General features: G+C 41.9%; 1 protein-coding gene across 3 annotated transcripts in view; it reads left to right on the top strand.

Annotated features, from left to right (window-relative positions):
- Nucleotides 1-14,896, top strand: part of F13A1 (coagulation factor XIII A chain) — a 58,400-nt gene that overhangs the window by 16,002 nt on the left and 27,502 nt on the right. For all 3 annotated transcript variants that reach the window (XM_023919971.2, XM_023919972.2, XM_086901113.1), the window contains exons 4-5: nt 3,162-3,413; nt 10,035-10,153. In XM_023919971.2, coding sequence (XP_023775739.2) covers nt 3,162-3,413; nt 10,035-10,153 — 371 coding nt within the window. The remainder of the gene's footprint in view (nt 1-3,161; nt 3,414-10,034; nt 10,154-14,896) is intronic.

Below are 14,896 nucleotides of genomic sequence, written 5' to 3'. Positions count from 1 at the left end.
TGCACTCAAACTGCCTCCTGCCTCTCCGTGGGTTGGGTTAGCACCAGAGACCCTTCAGAGAGCACTCTGCCAGGCATTCACAGGCTTTTGGTAATGAGTCTTTGGATAGTATTGAACCTTAGCTACTCAGGCAGAGAATGAAATCACCACTGCATGTTACTCCTTCTGAGAAAGGGCCAGCATTGCAGACACCCCAACTATGAGCCAAAGTTGGCTCTACTTTTCCACTGCAGTCAGAAATGTGTGCTCAAGATGTAGATAAAGATCAAGAGGCCAAGTCATCCTCATAGGACTTCCCTACAAAGCTGATAAACGTATTACTGAGCTTATGTAAGAATTATTTGGCCAGCAACCTTAGCATGCAATGCCAAAGCAGCTCAGCTTTGTAGCACTCTAGTATCAAGACAACAGATGTGTGTGTATGAGACTAGTGTGGCTGATGCTGTCAGATGTCTAGATGTGTGTTTACAATTCAGCTCCACAAACTCCAGGAGTAACAATTACCTTACTCTTCCATTTGCACCCCTAATTCTTCCATTTGCATTTTGTTTTGTTTGGTTTTTGGTTTGGTTTGGTTCTATTTCAGAAGATTAGGGAACCTGTCCCCTCTTCAAAGAAAACTTTGGAAATTGCTCACTGTGATCTTGAGGGCTCTGCCCATCTTCCCAAACTTCCTTGTGCATTTGGGATTTATGGAAATACTAGCAAGCACCAAATCATGATTGTCTGTCAGAAGCAAACAGTGTTCTCTTGTATTTACTATTTATAACACCTGCAAAGTATCCTGGCTTCTAGGACATCTGTCCCTGGAAAAATGCTATATCTGCAAGGATGCCCCAGAGCACCTTCTCCTCATGGATGAGCAAGATAATACACTGACCTCTCACTCTGTGGGCCAGCTGTGTGGGGCTCTGGGCTGAAAGAACCTTGCATATTCTTCAATAGCAACTACATTTGCTCCTTTGTAGAGCAAAAGGTGTATTAGGGTGTCTTGTGGCTTTGCTTGTTGGGAAGGGAAAATGGGGTTTTGAGTTTTCAGAAAAAGGGAGAATAGCAGAGGCTTGTCAAACCTGCTTGAGGGGCCAGTGGCAGTGGTCTCATAAGGATGTCTTGAAAAGTTTTCATGGCCTCTTTGAAATCCTGTCTATTTCCTGTAGGCAGATTTTCTGGGAAGAGATTCTGCAGTCTCCCCATGTACACGTGGCATACACAGACATGGTGGTGCAAAGTCACTGCCAGAGCACAGCTTCTCCTGTCCCCAGTAGGCTCCTACACCAGCATTCAGCTTCCAGCAAAGACAAAGATGTCAGTTCCTACCCATGTTAAAATAGTAATCTTTTCCCCCTCCCACCTTTCTGAAGGAGGTTCGGAGGTATTTTTAAAAGTAGCACTTGTTAACGGTTTTCAGGGATATCAGTTCAGCTACTTGGTTTGCTCTGCTGCTTTGTTTGCGTGGACTGCTTTTTTTAGAAAAAGATTATGTCAAAACTAGAAGCAAAATATCAACTGTAGAGGCAAGCTGGGTCATACACAGTTGCACTACAAAGAACAAGAATGTGTTCAGCTCCCAGATCTGTTACATCTATAGGCTCTTCTCTCTACACTGACTTTCTTTTGATGGTTTATATTTGAAGTGTCCAGTGCTCTATCTTCTAGTGTTTTCTATTGATTTTGCTCTCTTATTCCAGTCCTTTATTCTTCTGTAGGTCTTTTCCTTCCATTGTGTTCTTCACTGATCTGAATGAGTTTCATGGGTTACAGCATCCCTGGCCTGCAGGGCAAAGTGGGCTATTTATGTGCACTGAATATCTGCAAAATGGAAATTCATGTGCTCAGAATAATCTCTTGGATGAAGCACCGTAGCCCCAGATTTCTCAGAAACACAAATGTCGTGGCAGCTTGCAAGTTTCAGATTCAAAGCTGGAGTTGTCCTTTCCCAAATTGTAGCAGTGTTCAGATCTGCGATTATCTCTACATCGGCAGTATAAAAATAAGCAAGCAAGAAAATGAGTTTAATTTTGAAGTTCTTAAATAGTAGGAATGAAAAATATAGAAGTCTGTCCCTCCGTCTGCCATCATTGCTTTTCATTACCCTATTTTTGAATGAGAGAGACTGACTTGCAGCCTAAAATATGAAATGAAGAGTAGATTTGAGAATGAGATAAGGAACTCATCCTTCTCACAAGTGTCTCTTCTGTCTGTGCTTCTGGTTGGCTTCCAGATTTAGTTTGGCTCTACCTCAGTCTCAAGGGGTGGAGCCTCACACAACTTTGAATCCTGGCACTGTATGTGTTTACATGTAGCCTATCCGTCTAGCTGCTTTTAGAGTTGGCAGAGTAAAATAAGCTCCTCTGGGGTGTGATTTGTCTTACTGTGAGGCAGACTCTCACGTGCGGTACTTTGGGGGTGTGTCATACTTTGGGACCCATTTCTAGCAGAGAAAGTTTGGTGATTCAGCCCCAGTGTGTTGGTTTATATTCTGAGCATGCACAACTGGTTCCCATCACATCCCCAAGGAGTGCATGCTTGGGAGGAACCAAGCACTGGTTATCTGCAAGTGGACTCGTTTGCATTTCCTCCATCTGTGTGGACTTCATAAAAAGAGTTCTTGGACTCTGCTTGCCAGTGCAGTAGTGCAGACAAGAACAGGGTTCTGCTCTGCTGAAGAGCCCCAAAGCCCTGAGGGCACTTGTGTGCTAGTGACAAGGGTGGTGGGTGCATCTGAAGTGGGGAGGGGCTCTTACCTAAACTCCTAGATTTACCAGCAGTCTAGCTGGTGATGTTGACACCAAGGCAAGGAGCAAGCCAGAGTGCAGCTTGCTGCACTAGGATAAACAATGCTGAGCAAGAAAAGCCTGGACAACCCCTTCTCATGCAGGCAGGGCTATCTATGCTCCTGGCAGTGCTCAAGCCAGTGGGACTGGAGCTTGCAGGAGTGAGGTGGGTGGGGGTGTGGGCACAGGCTTCCTGCAGGGAGCTGTTGCAGATACTTCCGTGGCTGTGCTGTCAAGTCACCAGGCCCTTTGAGGGGCAGAGAGAGTAGGTTATTTTTGCCCATGAAAACCTGCCACCTCCACTGAAAATAAGACAGAATGGCAGAAGACCGCTAGAAAATTAAAAAACTGTCAAAACAAGGTTAACCTCTTCACTTCTCTTTCCAGGTCGCTACCCACAGCAAAACAAAGGCACCTACATCCCAATCCTAGTAGGCAATGTGCTAAAACCTGGTCAGTGGGGAGCCAAGATCATCCACAGAGAAAACAACTCCATTCGACTGTCCATCATGTCCTCCCCCACCTGTATCATTGGGAAGTTTCGCTTGTATGTTGCTGTCTTGACTCCCTTCGGCATCCTTCGGACACGCAGGAATTCAGCGACCGACATTTACATCTTGTTCAATCCCTGGTGCAAGTGTAAGTACCTGGTCAAAGGCTTACACTTTGTGCTGCTGGGCTCATCAGGTTTTAGGTGGGTTGGTCCAGGAACAGGAACATGGTACCAAGGAGGTTGGAGACATGTCAGTTAGGGTCTGGAAAATTTACAATAACTCTGCCAAAAGTCAAGTCTTTCAGGCTGGGGAATAGGCCTGTGTGAGCAGGGCTTCATGCTGGAAACCAATGCCTTTGTTTTGTCCAAACTCTGCAGTTTTATGAGGCCAACCCTGTGTTTACCAGTTCAGGCTCCATTTCTCATAGTAAACATACCCCAAGGGTTTACTTTGACTTGAATAGGCAACACTGAGGGTCTTCAGTGTGCCTGTGCATGCCTTAAACAAGTCATTATAGGCATATTTTTTCCAGGATTTGGTGTGGGGCAGGATGTGGTGGCTTTACATACTCTCTTATTTACATCAATAATTGTCACATTTGGGACTGAACATCTGCAGTCAAAATGTTGCGGGAATTCAATGGGAGCTGCTGTTGCTGCACAGGTTAGGTGCAGTCAGCTTGCTGTGGCGTCACTGGTGGTGCCTTCCTGCTGCTACATGATATTTGCCCTTATAACTTCCCCTTTATTAGTGACTAATTAGCAACAGTGCCCTCTCTGAGGAACAAAACATTTTGCAAATGAGCCTTTTTTTATAATACAGTGGGTTGAAGAACAATTTTAATTTTTTTTATTTTTTTTTTTAAATTTCCCAGGATCCTTGGAAGAAATCAGGCTTTATGCTGTCAGGGTTGTATTTTACCCAATGAACTCTGTGTCTGGCTTTCAGGAGAGGGCAAGCAGGACCAGAATGGTTTGACTCAGCATTCTGACAGGCTGGAGCACTGTCTCTGCTTCCACCACTTGCAAGGCTCCAAGTCACATGCATTGCAGTATATTTAGGTCACCAGCTAACTTCAATATTCTCCTGCTACCCTTTCTTCATCTTCCCTTTTTTTTCCACATATTTGCATCAAATAATCCTGTACCAAACAAGGGGTCTCCTACCAAGTGACAAGTAAGTTTAGCATTTCTAGTAGAGCCCATTATTCAGCTGCACTACTGTCAGTACATGGAATGATTAGTGCTGGATTCATTACTTGCCCCTAGTCCGAGGGAATATAAGCAATGATTAGCTTATGCATTATTTAAGAAGATAGAGATTAATGCTGAATAAAGAGGAGTTAGTTAAGTGGGAATAGGAGGCAAGGGCAGGGCCAAAGGCCCTGGCATACTGTGAGATACTTCTGAAAGCAGCGTGAGGTACCTCAGAGCAGTGTGGTGACAGTTTGTTCTGGAGGGTGTACAACAGAAAGAGAAGAAACATTGCCAAAGCTATGACCTACTGTGAGCAGACAAAACTTCTTAGGGTTTGCTTTGGCATCATCAGACTCACAGCTTCAGCCAGGGAGGTGCAATTCTCCCCCTAAAGGTAGAGCACTACTTGGTTTTAGTCCTGGGTGCTTTAACAGCCAACACGGTGATGTAGTGGCTCAGCATATCTTTGGAAAGGGGTAAACCTAAGGAAAAGCTTCTCAAATTGCCTCAGTTTGCCTCATGATTAGCAGATAACCAGCCAGGCCTGCATGCAGTCCTAATGTTGCTGCACAGGTTAGGACACAAGATCTGATGTAGGGGATTGCCTACTCAAGTGTGATGTGGTTGGGATCACACAAACTGAGGTGAGTTGTTAGTCAGAGGGAAAAAAGGAAGAATTGATCCTAACTTCACACCTCCTTGCCCAGCAAGTCTATGTGCAGACTGATCCACCATTATTCATGGTATACAGACACTTTGCTCTCCTGTGCCCTCCCACCCTCACCTAAGCTGAAGGAGTCCAAAAGCCAGAAAGATTAAAACCACAACATGGGGGTAAGCACACTGGGAACAAGACATGTAGCAGCTGCCTCCAGTGCCAGGCATCAACAAGGCTGATGGGAAAAGTCTGCCTTAGGAAGCAAAAAAGACAGCAAGGACATGCTGTGTGACCCCAGATCCAGGGCAAGCAACTTGGCAGGCAACAATGTGGGGACCACATTTTCCTCTGCAGTTTACATTTTCAGGTGTGTCTCAATGGCTTCAGGTCCTGTCCCTTGCTGACTACTATAATTTCCTGCTTGTTTCATTTGGATTTGGATATATCCTCATTTCTTGTTCCTCTTTTACTCCTAGGTAGTTTGGGCTAATTGGCTCCTATACCTGTCTTTCTCTCCTCTCCTTGTGTTAGAAAATCAAGGACTGTTTCTTCATGCTTTATTCCCTGGCTGGAAAAGATTTTTCAGTGGAATGACAAAAGGGTAGAAAAACTGAGGCAGTTAAAATGCAGAGAAAACAGTAGTTTGAAAATCTTCTAGACTTGTTTGCTGGGTTAATAGCTAAGCAGAAAAGCCTGAGTGAAAAGCCTCATTAAAAAGAGAGAAGACTGATGCCAGGAATGAATGGGGATTGTTATAGCAGGGAGCAGAGTACGGGCTCTAGTGCCTGGTGCAGCTTTCCGACTCATCATTTTGGAGGAACATCAATATGTCAGTATGAGCTTTTCTTTAATACAGAGGCATTTGTGCCCTTTCTTATTACTCTTTTTCTCACTATAGTTCAGTTTTGACATATTTTCCCAGGCAGGATTGTGTGGTTTTTTTCCCTGCTGCTTCAGAAGAAGTTTGAATACTTTACCAGTCAAGCTACAGAGTACTTTCCTTCCAAAATCATCATATGCTTTTATATATTTTAATCCCTCTAGCTACATATAAGACTGATAACCAAAAATACTTTAGACACCGGGCCTGGTTCTCCAAAATTAGGTACACCAGCCCCAAACATCTGGGAATTCACCTAGCTAGTGGATTGAGATTTCATTTACTCAGTTGAAATTTTCATTACTTCATAAGCAAGGTAAAGTCTGTGAGGAGAGGCAGCATCCTTTCTACAGCCAGATGACATAGTTGGATAAAGCAGATGTGCTTTTGGGCATGCAGAGCTCTCTTCAGTTCTGGAACAGAAGATAAAAATGGCAAGTAGTTAAGGATAACTTCTTGGAATTTAACTAAACTCTTGGCAATATCAGACTACATGAAAGGGGAGAAGAGCTCCTTTGATCTGGATACTGTGAGCTCCTTCCAAGGAGCTGTGAGCTCTTTCCAAGCAGGTGCTGAGTCCCTGCATCTTTCTGCTGGGGGACATTAAGTACTAATCAGGAAAAGACCTTGTGCTGACTTCTGTGACTCTCTCACAGGTGGAGGTGCGTACTGTAGCTGAGTAAGATGCAGATCCTGTGGGCTGAGGAGTGCATTTTGCTCACCCAAGCCTCGTGCAAAGTGGATTACATTTAAGCAATTAAATATATTGCAACTTTATTGAGTCAGCTGCATATTTCTTCTGCTTAAATATTCTAATACAGTTGGAGGATTAGTAACACATGGTTGACTCTGGAATTGTCTCACACGTTACCAGTCATCCAAATTTGGCCCGAAAACATTTTCTTACTTTTATAGGTAGATTTTAAATTTTATTGCTTTTGTCATAGATTTCACATTGGCAAAATTCACACAGATCTTCATCCTTCTGTTACATTAATGTAGGCAAGTACAAGCACTATTCAAGGCAGCACACTGATCTTGATCCTGGGTAGAGTGTTTTGTGTAGATAACTGCACACTGATTTATCTCTTGAAGCTTGAGGTTTGTCACAGCACTGTCCTCTTCCCAACATGAGCCCTGGGGATTTTGTGGTTCCAGTGAGGCTCAGCCTTACATTCCTGGATTCCTGTGGGAACACGTTGAAGGGAGGCTGGGAGCTCAGGGCAAGCCTGCTGCTTCCACTTCCACCTCTCTGCTGGTGCTGCTGTGCTCAGCTGTCACTCTCTGCATGAAGAAATTGCTTTTCCAGCACCACAGGGTTGATGTGCTGGGGTTGGGGTCCCTCCATTCTGGGTAGAGATCTCTCATGTTCACTTTCACTCTCACTTTCCCAAATAGAAAGGTTTACTCTGCACACCTCATGTCTTTAGCAAGGGATTCCTCACCTGCAGTTCTGTCTTCAGGTGAAGTGTATTTTCACCAGCTTCAGAGTAGCATAGAAGCTAATTTGCTTCTTTGTAGCATTGCTGGTGTCTTAGTAAATTCCCAGGATAAAAGAAGTGAGTAAAAACCCCTCTGAACTGCTAGAGAAAAAGAACAAACAAACCCAGCACATTTCTGTGGAATTCTTCTGTTTGTCAGATGTGAACCTCCACTTGCACAAAATAATTAGGAGTTGCATTATGTAGAGCATGCTTAGCATCAAAGTAGTCACAAATGCCTCATATTTTCTTCTAAACAGTCTCAAGGGCAGTGAAAGCTGTCAGAAATCAAAGCAGCTGGCTTCCCTGTAAAACACAAAAGACCTTTTTACCTTATCAAAAACACAAATATTTAAAATAATCGACAGAGAAGTTAATCAATTTTCATCTGATTTAGCAAAGATCATGCAGTCTCAAAATAACATAAGCATCTCAATTGATACCAGCAAGATCAATGTTGATATTTTTAATCCCCAAAAGAAAACAACAGCTGTCAAGAAGGCATATGCACACACTTCACTGAATGTGTAACTGCACAGAAGAAGGTGTGAATTCTCCTTCTTTAAATGAACTCTCTGTACTATTTGTATGGATGGACTTTAATAAAATCCAAAGCTCAGTGAGAGAATGCAGATAATGGTTCAATGAGCAAATCAGGAAAATCCAGCCTAGTGAAACAGAGCCTACATGATGTGTAACATCTGCCATATTTTTAGTGGGATGTTATACAGAACTTGTTGGACCACAAAAAAATAATGTTATATACAGTTTCATAAATATCAGAGTCCCTGCCTGCATAAATGGCTGCAGCCTTTTCATTCACTGTCAAGCTCTAACACTCTCTTTCACCTCATAGCCTCTAAATATAGTAAACCCATGATCATCCACTATGTGCATGGGTGCAGGTTGAGGTTGACTAGGTCATGGGTAGTGAAAAGCTTATAAAATTCTTAATGGTCCAGCCTTGAGAGGACAGATCAATACCACCCTGCCAAATACAAGAGTGAGTCTCAGACCTGTCTACTTTAGGTAAAACTCCATGAAACCTGCTGTTCCTCTGCTTGCTCCAAGTCCTATTTAGTCATCAGAGCCTGTACAAAAGCATAATGACAAGCATTGATCTCCCCAAATGCAATACAGACTTCTTGTATTTAACCCTTGCTTGTCTATCATCCTTTGCACACCAATGTGGAGGTCATTATGTTAGATATCTAGGCATAATCCCTTATGTATATATAGACATAGAAATATAAAAATATCTTGAGAGAAAACAAAACTTCCAGAAGGGTCAGGTGTCTATATTGGCAAAGCCCTCCACCTAGCTGAGGCCAATATGAATCTTGCCACTGATGGTTTTTTTTTTTAATTTGGCTTAGATTTTAGCTAATTTTTGGCAAATTGCAGTTTCATGGAGAAATGAAGAGGCTTTTGAGGATGAGGTTTACAAGAAAATGCAAATCTGATTTGCATTTCAACAAAACACAACAAATCAATAGGCTTTTAAAAGTTAAATGATCTTCTAGTAATTTGTAGTGAGGTACTGAAGAAATCTACAATGTCAGTAGTCAGTGTAGTTTTGTACTTGCTCATATCAAATTGTTGGAAGTTCCCTTTAATTTGCTATCTGGGAACCACAGTACTGATTTCCTCAAATTAATTAATTCCCTTAATTGTTATTAATTAACTGAATTAATTAATTCCTATTAATTGTTAACGTGTATCTTTTAGTCTCAAAATACAAGCATTGGCACAGGAAAGAAATCTTCAGCTACTCTAGCATCACAGCATCACTGCCTGCTTCATACTTACCTGTGAATGTCTGAATGGTTTCATGTCATTCAGGGTTCCTTATGATTGTTAATAATGAGTTATTTACATATGTAAATCTTGTTTGCAAGTCAAGTGCCCATGCATATACTCTTGATTTTTGACATAAGCCCAATCTAGGATGTACCCTTTGTATATGTTTATATAAAGATCTCATCCAATTGCTTCCAGTTCTCACTTAGACACTTGAATTTCTCTTATTATTACCTGGTGAGTCAATCTATGTAGGGAAGAGATACTCCAGTCATAACTAATGTTGTACAGAAAAGGCAATCAAACCTTTCTCTTAATACATTATAAAAACTGTATTCCATTTTTTTAATGGACTACAGATTTTTCTTTAGATCTCTTGACCTGAGCTGTTTTCCATTAACATTAATAGGTTTGAAATTGTTCTTTGATCTGTTTGTACAGATGCAGAATTGCATCATGGTGGTCCAACTTTTAAACAGTAATCATAGAATTCTTGATAAGATGTGACATTTTAATCATACTTTACAGATCCTGAGAAAACTGGCAAGAATTGCCAACACTTTTCCATCTTACATGTTTTTAGGTTGTGTATCATATTCATAACTGGATCACTACCCCCTCATTCCTGTACTGTGTTGAAGCAAGTAATGTTTTGTTTGATTGAAGAGGGGTACTTTTCATCAAAGATGAATGTATTATATGCTAAAATTGTACACTTGTACTAATATTTATTTTTGGTAAACTAATGCAGTGGATGCTGTGTACCTGGATGATGAGAAAGAAAGAGAAGAATATGTCCTGAATGATGTTGGTATTGTATTCCATGGAAACGTCGAAGATGTAAAGTCAAGAAGCTGGAGTTACGGGCAGGTGAGCTGTTTAGATCTTCTCTGGCTGCTCCCAGTAGGACAGCAAATGAGTTTAATTGACACCAGACTGTGGTTGAGACTGTGGGCTCTGGAATGCATTATTGGTTTCTCCTTCAGAAAGATAAGGAGTATCATTTTAAAATTGTATGAAGTGGGTATATGCCTAATCCAGAAAAGCAATGCTATAATAGCTGATATTTAAAGACCTTGTTTCAGGGGCATATTTCAGATACTAAGAGGCTGCCTGTTGGAAGTTATAATCATTAGCTGAGGTTTCCACAGAGCAGAGGTATTTCTGCTACTGCATTATTGCTGCTTCAGGATCAAATCAATTTATGAAAAGTAGAGTTGTTTGTTTGGTTTTTTTTTTTAATTTTTTGCCAACAGGTTGTATTGCTTTTTGACTTTTCTTTTTATCTTTAGCAACTTGGTGGAAATAATTCTGTTCTTCTTGGGGGTCAGATAGTCACAAGTTTCCTATGACAAACTAGTATTTAATGGCAAAATTTTAAATTCTGGGGGGATCTCTCCCTTTTCTGCCTGGACTTGATAACATCAGTCTCCAACGGTTTCTTGCGGTCTGGGGGAGACACCCTCCACTAGGTTGGAGTGGGATATTGGTGTGCCTACAATAACACAGAATCATAGAATAATTAGGGTTAGAAGGGATTTTTAAAGATCATCTGGTTCCATCATCCCACCATGGACATGGACACTTCCCACTAGACCAGCTACTCAGATTCCTGTCAAACCTGGCCTGGAACAGTTCCAGGGATGGGCCATCCACGGCTTCTCTGGGCAACCTATTCCAGCAATTTACCACCATCACTGTAGAAAACTACTCCTTTATATGTAAGCTAAACCAACCCTCTTTTAGTTTAAAACCACTACTCTTTGTCTCAGACTTTTTATTTTCCCATTTTACCTCAGCCTTCTTATAAGAACTAACCAACCTAAAAATCCCTATGGGATGGAAAAGTTAATTTATTGTGTTAGAATGGGAAAAAGACATTGCCAAGCAGAATCAAAATGATAGCAAATCTATAACCCTAGCTGTCACTCAGAAGGGCTCCAATGGACAGATACTGGACATGGTAAGCTCCTCTCATCTCCTGGATTTTCACAACAGCACAATTAGAAAGGTATTTCCTTACTATTGTGGTGATGGATCCATTCAGTTTTTGTGGCACCTCCCTATCACAGTCTCACAGAAGTGTCCTTACATCTTGCTTTCCCTCCTTAAGCTAAATACCACCTCAAAGCTTGAGGTGCATGGATTGCCAATGTGCTTGCCCTGGAGAGCTCTTTGAACTCACATCTCTCTTTTTTCCTTATTTAAGGGTACAGTTTATTCTTTTTTTCCTGCGGCAGCACTGCCTTAGGGAACTCCTGCCTCCGCACCATTCCTTTGGTCGCGTCAGTGCCGTTGTTTGCAGAGTCTGACTGGTTTTCTGACAGGGACAAAAACAACCCATAAATGAGGAGCAGGGAAGAAAATCCATAAGCTGATGGTGCCTCTGATATAAGAGATGTATAACCAGATCCTGAGGCCAAAGCTGGGCTTGCATGTAAGCTGACCAAAAAGGCCCTTCCTTCCCCCTGCAAGCACTTGTGCAGCCATGCAGTGACTCAGAACAGAGAACTGATCTAGCTGAATAAGCATCTCCTTGATTTTTTTTTTTCTCCCCTAGGTAATTTCTTGGGCTTGCCCTGTTCCTAGATTTGGGATTCACTCCATGACAGATGTAAAGGGGAGGGAGAGAGGGGAAGAAGCAGCTGGAGGTGGAAGATACTGCTTAAACCAGATGCTGGATTTATGTCCTAAGATGCTAAATTAATGGCCTATGCTGGCTTGGCCTGAGGTGTTTATATTCTGGGAATCTGGCATCTTCCTGCCACAAATACCAGCCTCCCTTGAGAAACTGCATTGTTTTTTTGGTTTTGCTAGGAAATAGTTCTGTCTGGGAGGTTAGGGCCATTGCATAATCCTTTTTCTTGTGCATTGGAAATGGAAATTCCTTTGTCAGCTGAAATCAGAGGACCTGATTTTCACCCCGTGCTGTGGTGCACCTTTTGCTGTTGGTTGCCCACGTGAAAGCTGAGTGTGGTAGATGCATCTCAGCAGGCCCAAGCCAAGAGCTTTAATGGAATTGATCATTCCGTAGGGTTTAACAGACATGTCAATCTGCAAAGGAAAAGAGAAATATTCTTCTTCTTCCCTTACTTTCAGTGAAATGGAGGACAGAATGTTCCTGATCTTACCCTGTCCATTTCCAACCATTAAAGACACATTTTTGGCAATCCTAGATGTTAAGAACAATAGCATTGCTGTGAGTGAGTAGAAGTACTAGCAGAAAGGCCTATATTATGAATATATCATACAATTATTCTTTTTATATTTATGATATATAGCCCTTTACAACACCTAAGTAAAAAGCACAAGGCCACACAGAGTCAGAGAGGTGAAGTGTATATGGTCATATACAAAAATGCAGATAGACTTGTTCATGGTAACATTCTTAGGCTAAAAATTTGCTTGGGACAAAGACAGCTGGAAACTTTAATTCAGGTTGTAAATTGAAAAGGAGCATAGAGTTCAAAACTGGGTTACTAGTTGGAGATGGTTCTGAAAGCTGCTGTCTAATGAAAAGTATCAACACAAGAGGGGAAAAGGCAAGAAACATGGACAGAGAAAGAGAAAACAACAGAACAATGGAAACATGGCTGCAATGAATGAGGATGGAGGTGTTCCTTGTAACATGACTGTGATCCCTCCTAAGAAACTGTAAAAGTCAGTCACTCAGAAAATTCTGTGGAGGATTCAGGGGAAATTTGGCTTTGGAAGAAATGTAGGCACATGGGAATTCTCTAGCAGAAAAATATCAAAGTTGTATGCTATATTGATCATTTCATGTTGATTTTTAGTTTTGTGAGAAAAATCAAATAACACAGGTGAGCAGAGTTCTGTTGCCATTGTGATTTCTCTCTTCCACACATTGACCTGCTTTAGTTTGGAAACCCACTGTGCCCATGTAATTCTACAGCACATGCATTTGGTCAGGCCAGACCACAGGCAACATGAGTTCTGCCTGCTACTGACTGTGAGAAACACAGCCTTAAGTCTACCAGTGCAAAAAGTGACACAGCCTCTCTTACTTTGGTTTAAATGGAAGCTCATCTATTAGAAAGAGTTTAGCATGCAGAAGGATGCCCAGGACAGCTTTGTGTGTTGCTCTCTAACACAAGTCATATCTGTATGCACTTCATCTGTGTGTTTTCTTGTGCCTTATTTTCCATCTGCTTTTTTTCCCATGTGGGTTTACCAAGGTTCTTTATTCCTGAAATAGGTTTATTTTCATTTGAGCTTAAATTGAACAGACAGGGACTGTGCCTGGATCAGGTTCACTCACCTGTCCTAGCTGCCCTGCCTACTACTTCTCTGGTTCCTCTGATATTTCAGACATGTACAGCCTTATAACTGCAATTTTTCTATTCCACTTCCCTCTAGACAGGATTTTCTTGCCAAGAGTGAGGGTAGAAAACTGATTTAGTTTTATTTAATATTTTTAAATCCCTGAATAGTCAAGAAGGGCAAAACTGGACTTAGTGTTAAGGCTACTCTGCATCCTACACTACTGCAACTGTGCAAGCCAGCTAGCCCTTGCAGCTTGTCCTCTCTTCCCTGTTAATCCAGTTATTTCACAAGCATTCATGTCACTCTGTAAATGCTAAGGTGGAAGGAAACAACTCTAGTAGCTATTTATTTCTGCTTTATTCTTTCTGTATATACTGGCAAGATTGACGGTGTCTCATAAACTGTAGATGAGAAAAGTTTAATTTGCAGGGTAAACCTTTTATTGATCTAACCCAGGTCTGATTAATTGAAGTGCAGATAGCAGATTTTGATCCTGGTAAAAGATTGTTGGGCCAGACCAGAAGAAAAGTGAATTTGAACCAGGAAGGACAGCTGTGAGAGCCCAGAGTTTACATTTTCTGTTGTGAGGATTCTCCTTGTGAAGGAGGTTCTCCTCAGCACAGTCATTCACCCAACATTATTTGCATCACATCCCAATGGAATGGGCTGGGATGTGCAATTATTCAGCTTCCCAGTAATGACAAAATACTACTAATAGGTCTCTGAGAAACACTGATCCCCATTTCCTTATTACCAATCACCATGAATTCAGTTTTGCTCAGGCTATAAAGTGATCATTAGCAAATACCTGCTCCAGAGAAAGTAATTCAGTGCAAGTGTGGGTGATAATGAGAGAGGTGTGCTGCCTCAGACAAAGTCTGCTGAAAAGGATCCATATGGCAGTGGTACCCTCAAGGCAGAAGCAAATTACTTCCATTGGCCAGGAAATGGTTGAAGATGGTGAAAGACCATGGTGTTTCCCCTTTCTTGGCTTATGCCAGAGCTCAGCTGCTGTCTAGGATGTCACTTCTATCCCTCCCATCTTACCTGCTCTATCAGCAGCAGTCTTTACTCTTTGGGGCTTCCTTTTCAGCTCTCTGACCTCACTCTTCATTCTCCTCTCCCCAGACTGCCAGACTTGCTCACTTACTTCAGGAGGCAAAATTCAGGATGGCCTTATCTGCCTAGGAGCCTTAAGCCAGGCTGCAGAGAGTTAGGAAATCAGTCCAGCTCTAGTAGCTGCATGAGAGCAAAAATCCTGTTAGCATGAATAATACCTTTCAGGATGCTAGCATAGAACATAAAAACTAACACCATGGAGTTTCTTTC

Source organism: Cyanistes caeruleus, chromosome 1 (assembly GCF_971803275.1).
Source record: "Cyanistes caeruleus chromosome 1, bCyaCae1.hap1.1, whole genome shotgun sequence".
In the NCBI taxonomy this organism is placed as follows: domain Eukaryota; kingdom Metazoa; phylum Chordata; class Aves; order Passeriformes; family Paridae; genus Cyanistes; species Cyanistes caeruleus.
The sequence above is the reverse complement of the archived record's forward strand: the minus strand, read 5'-3'. Positions and strand labels throughout refer to the sequence as shown.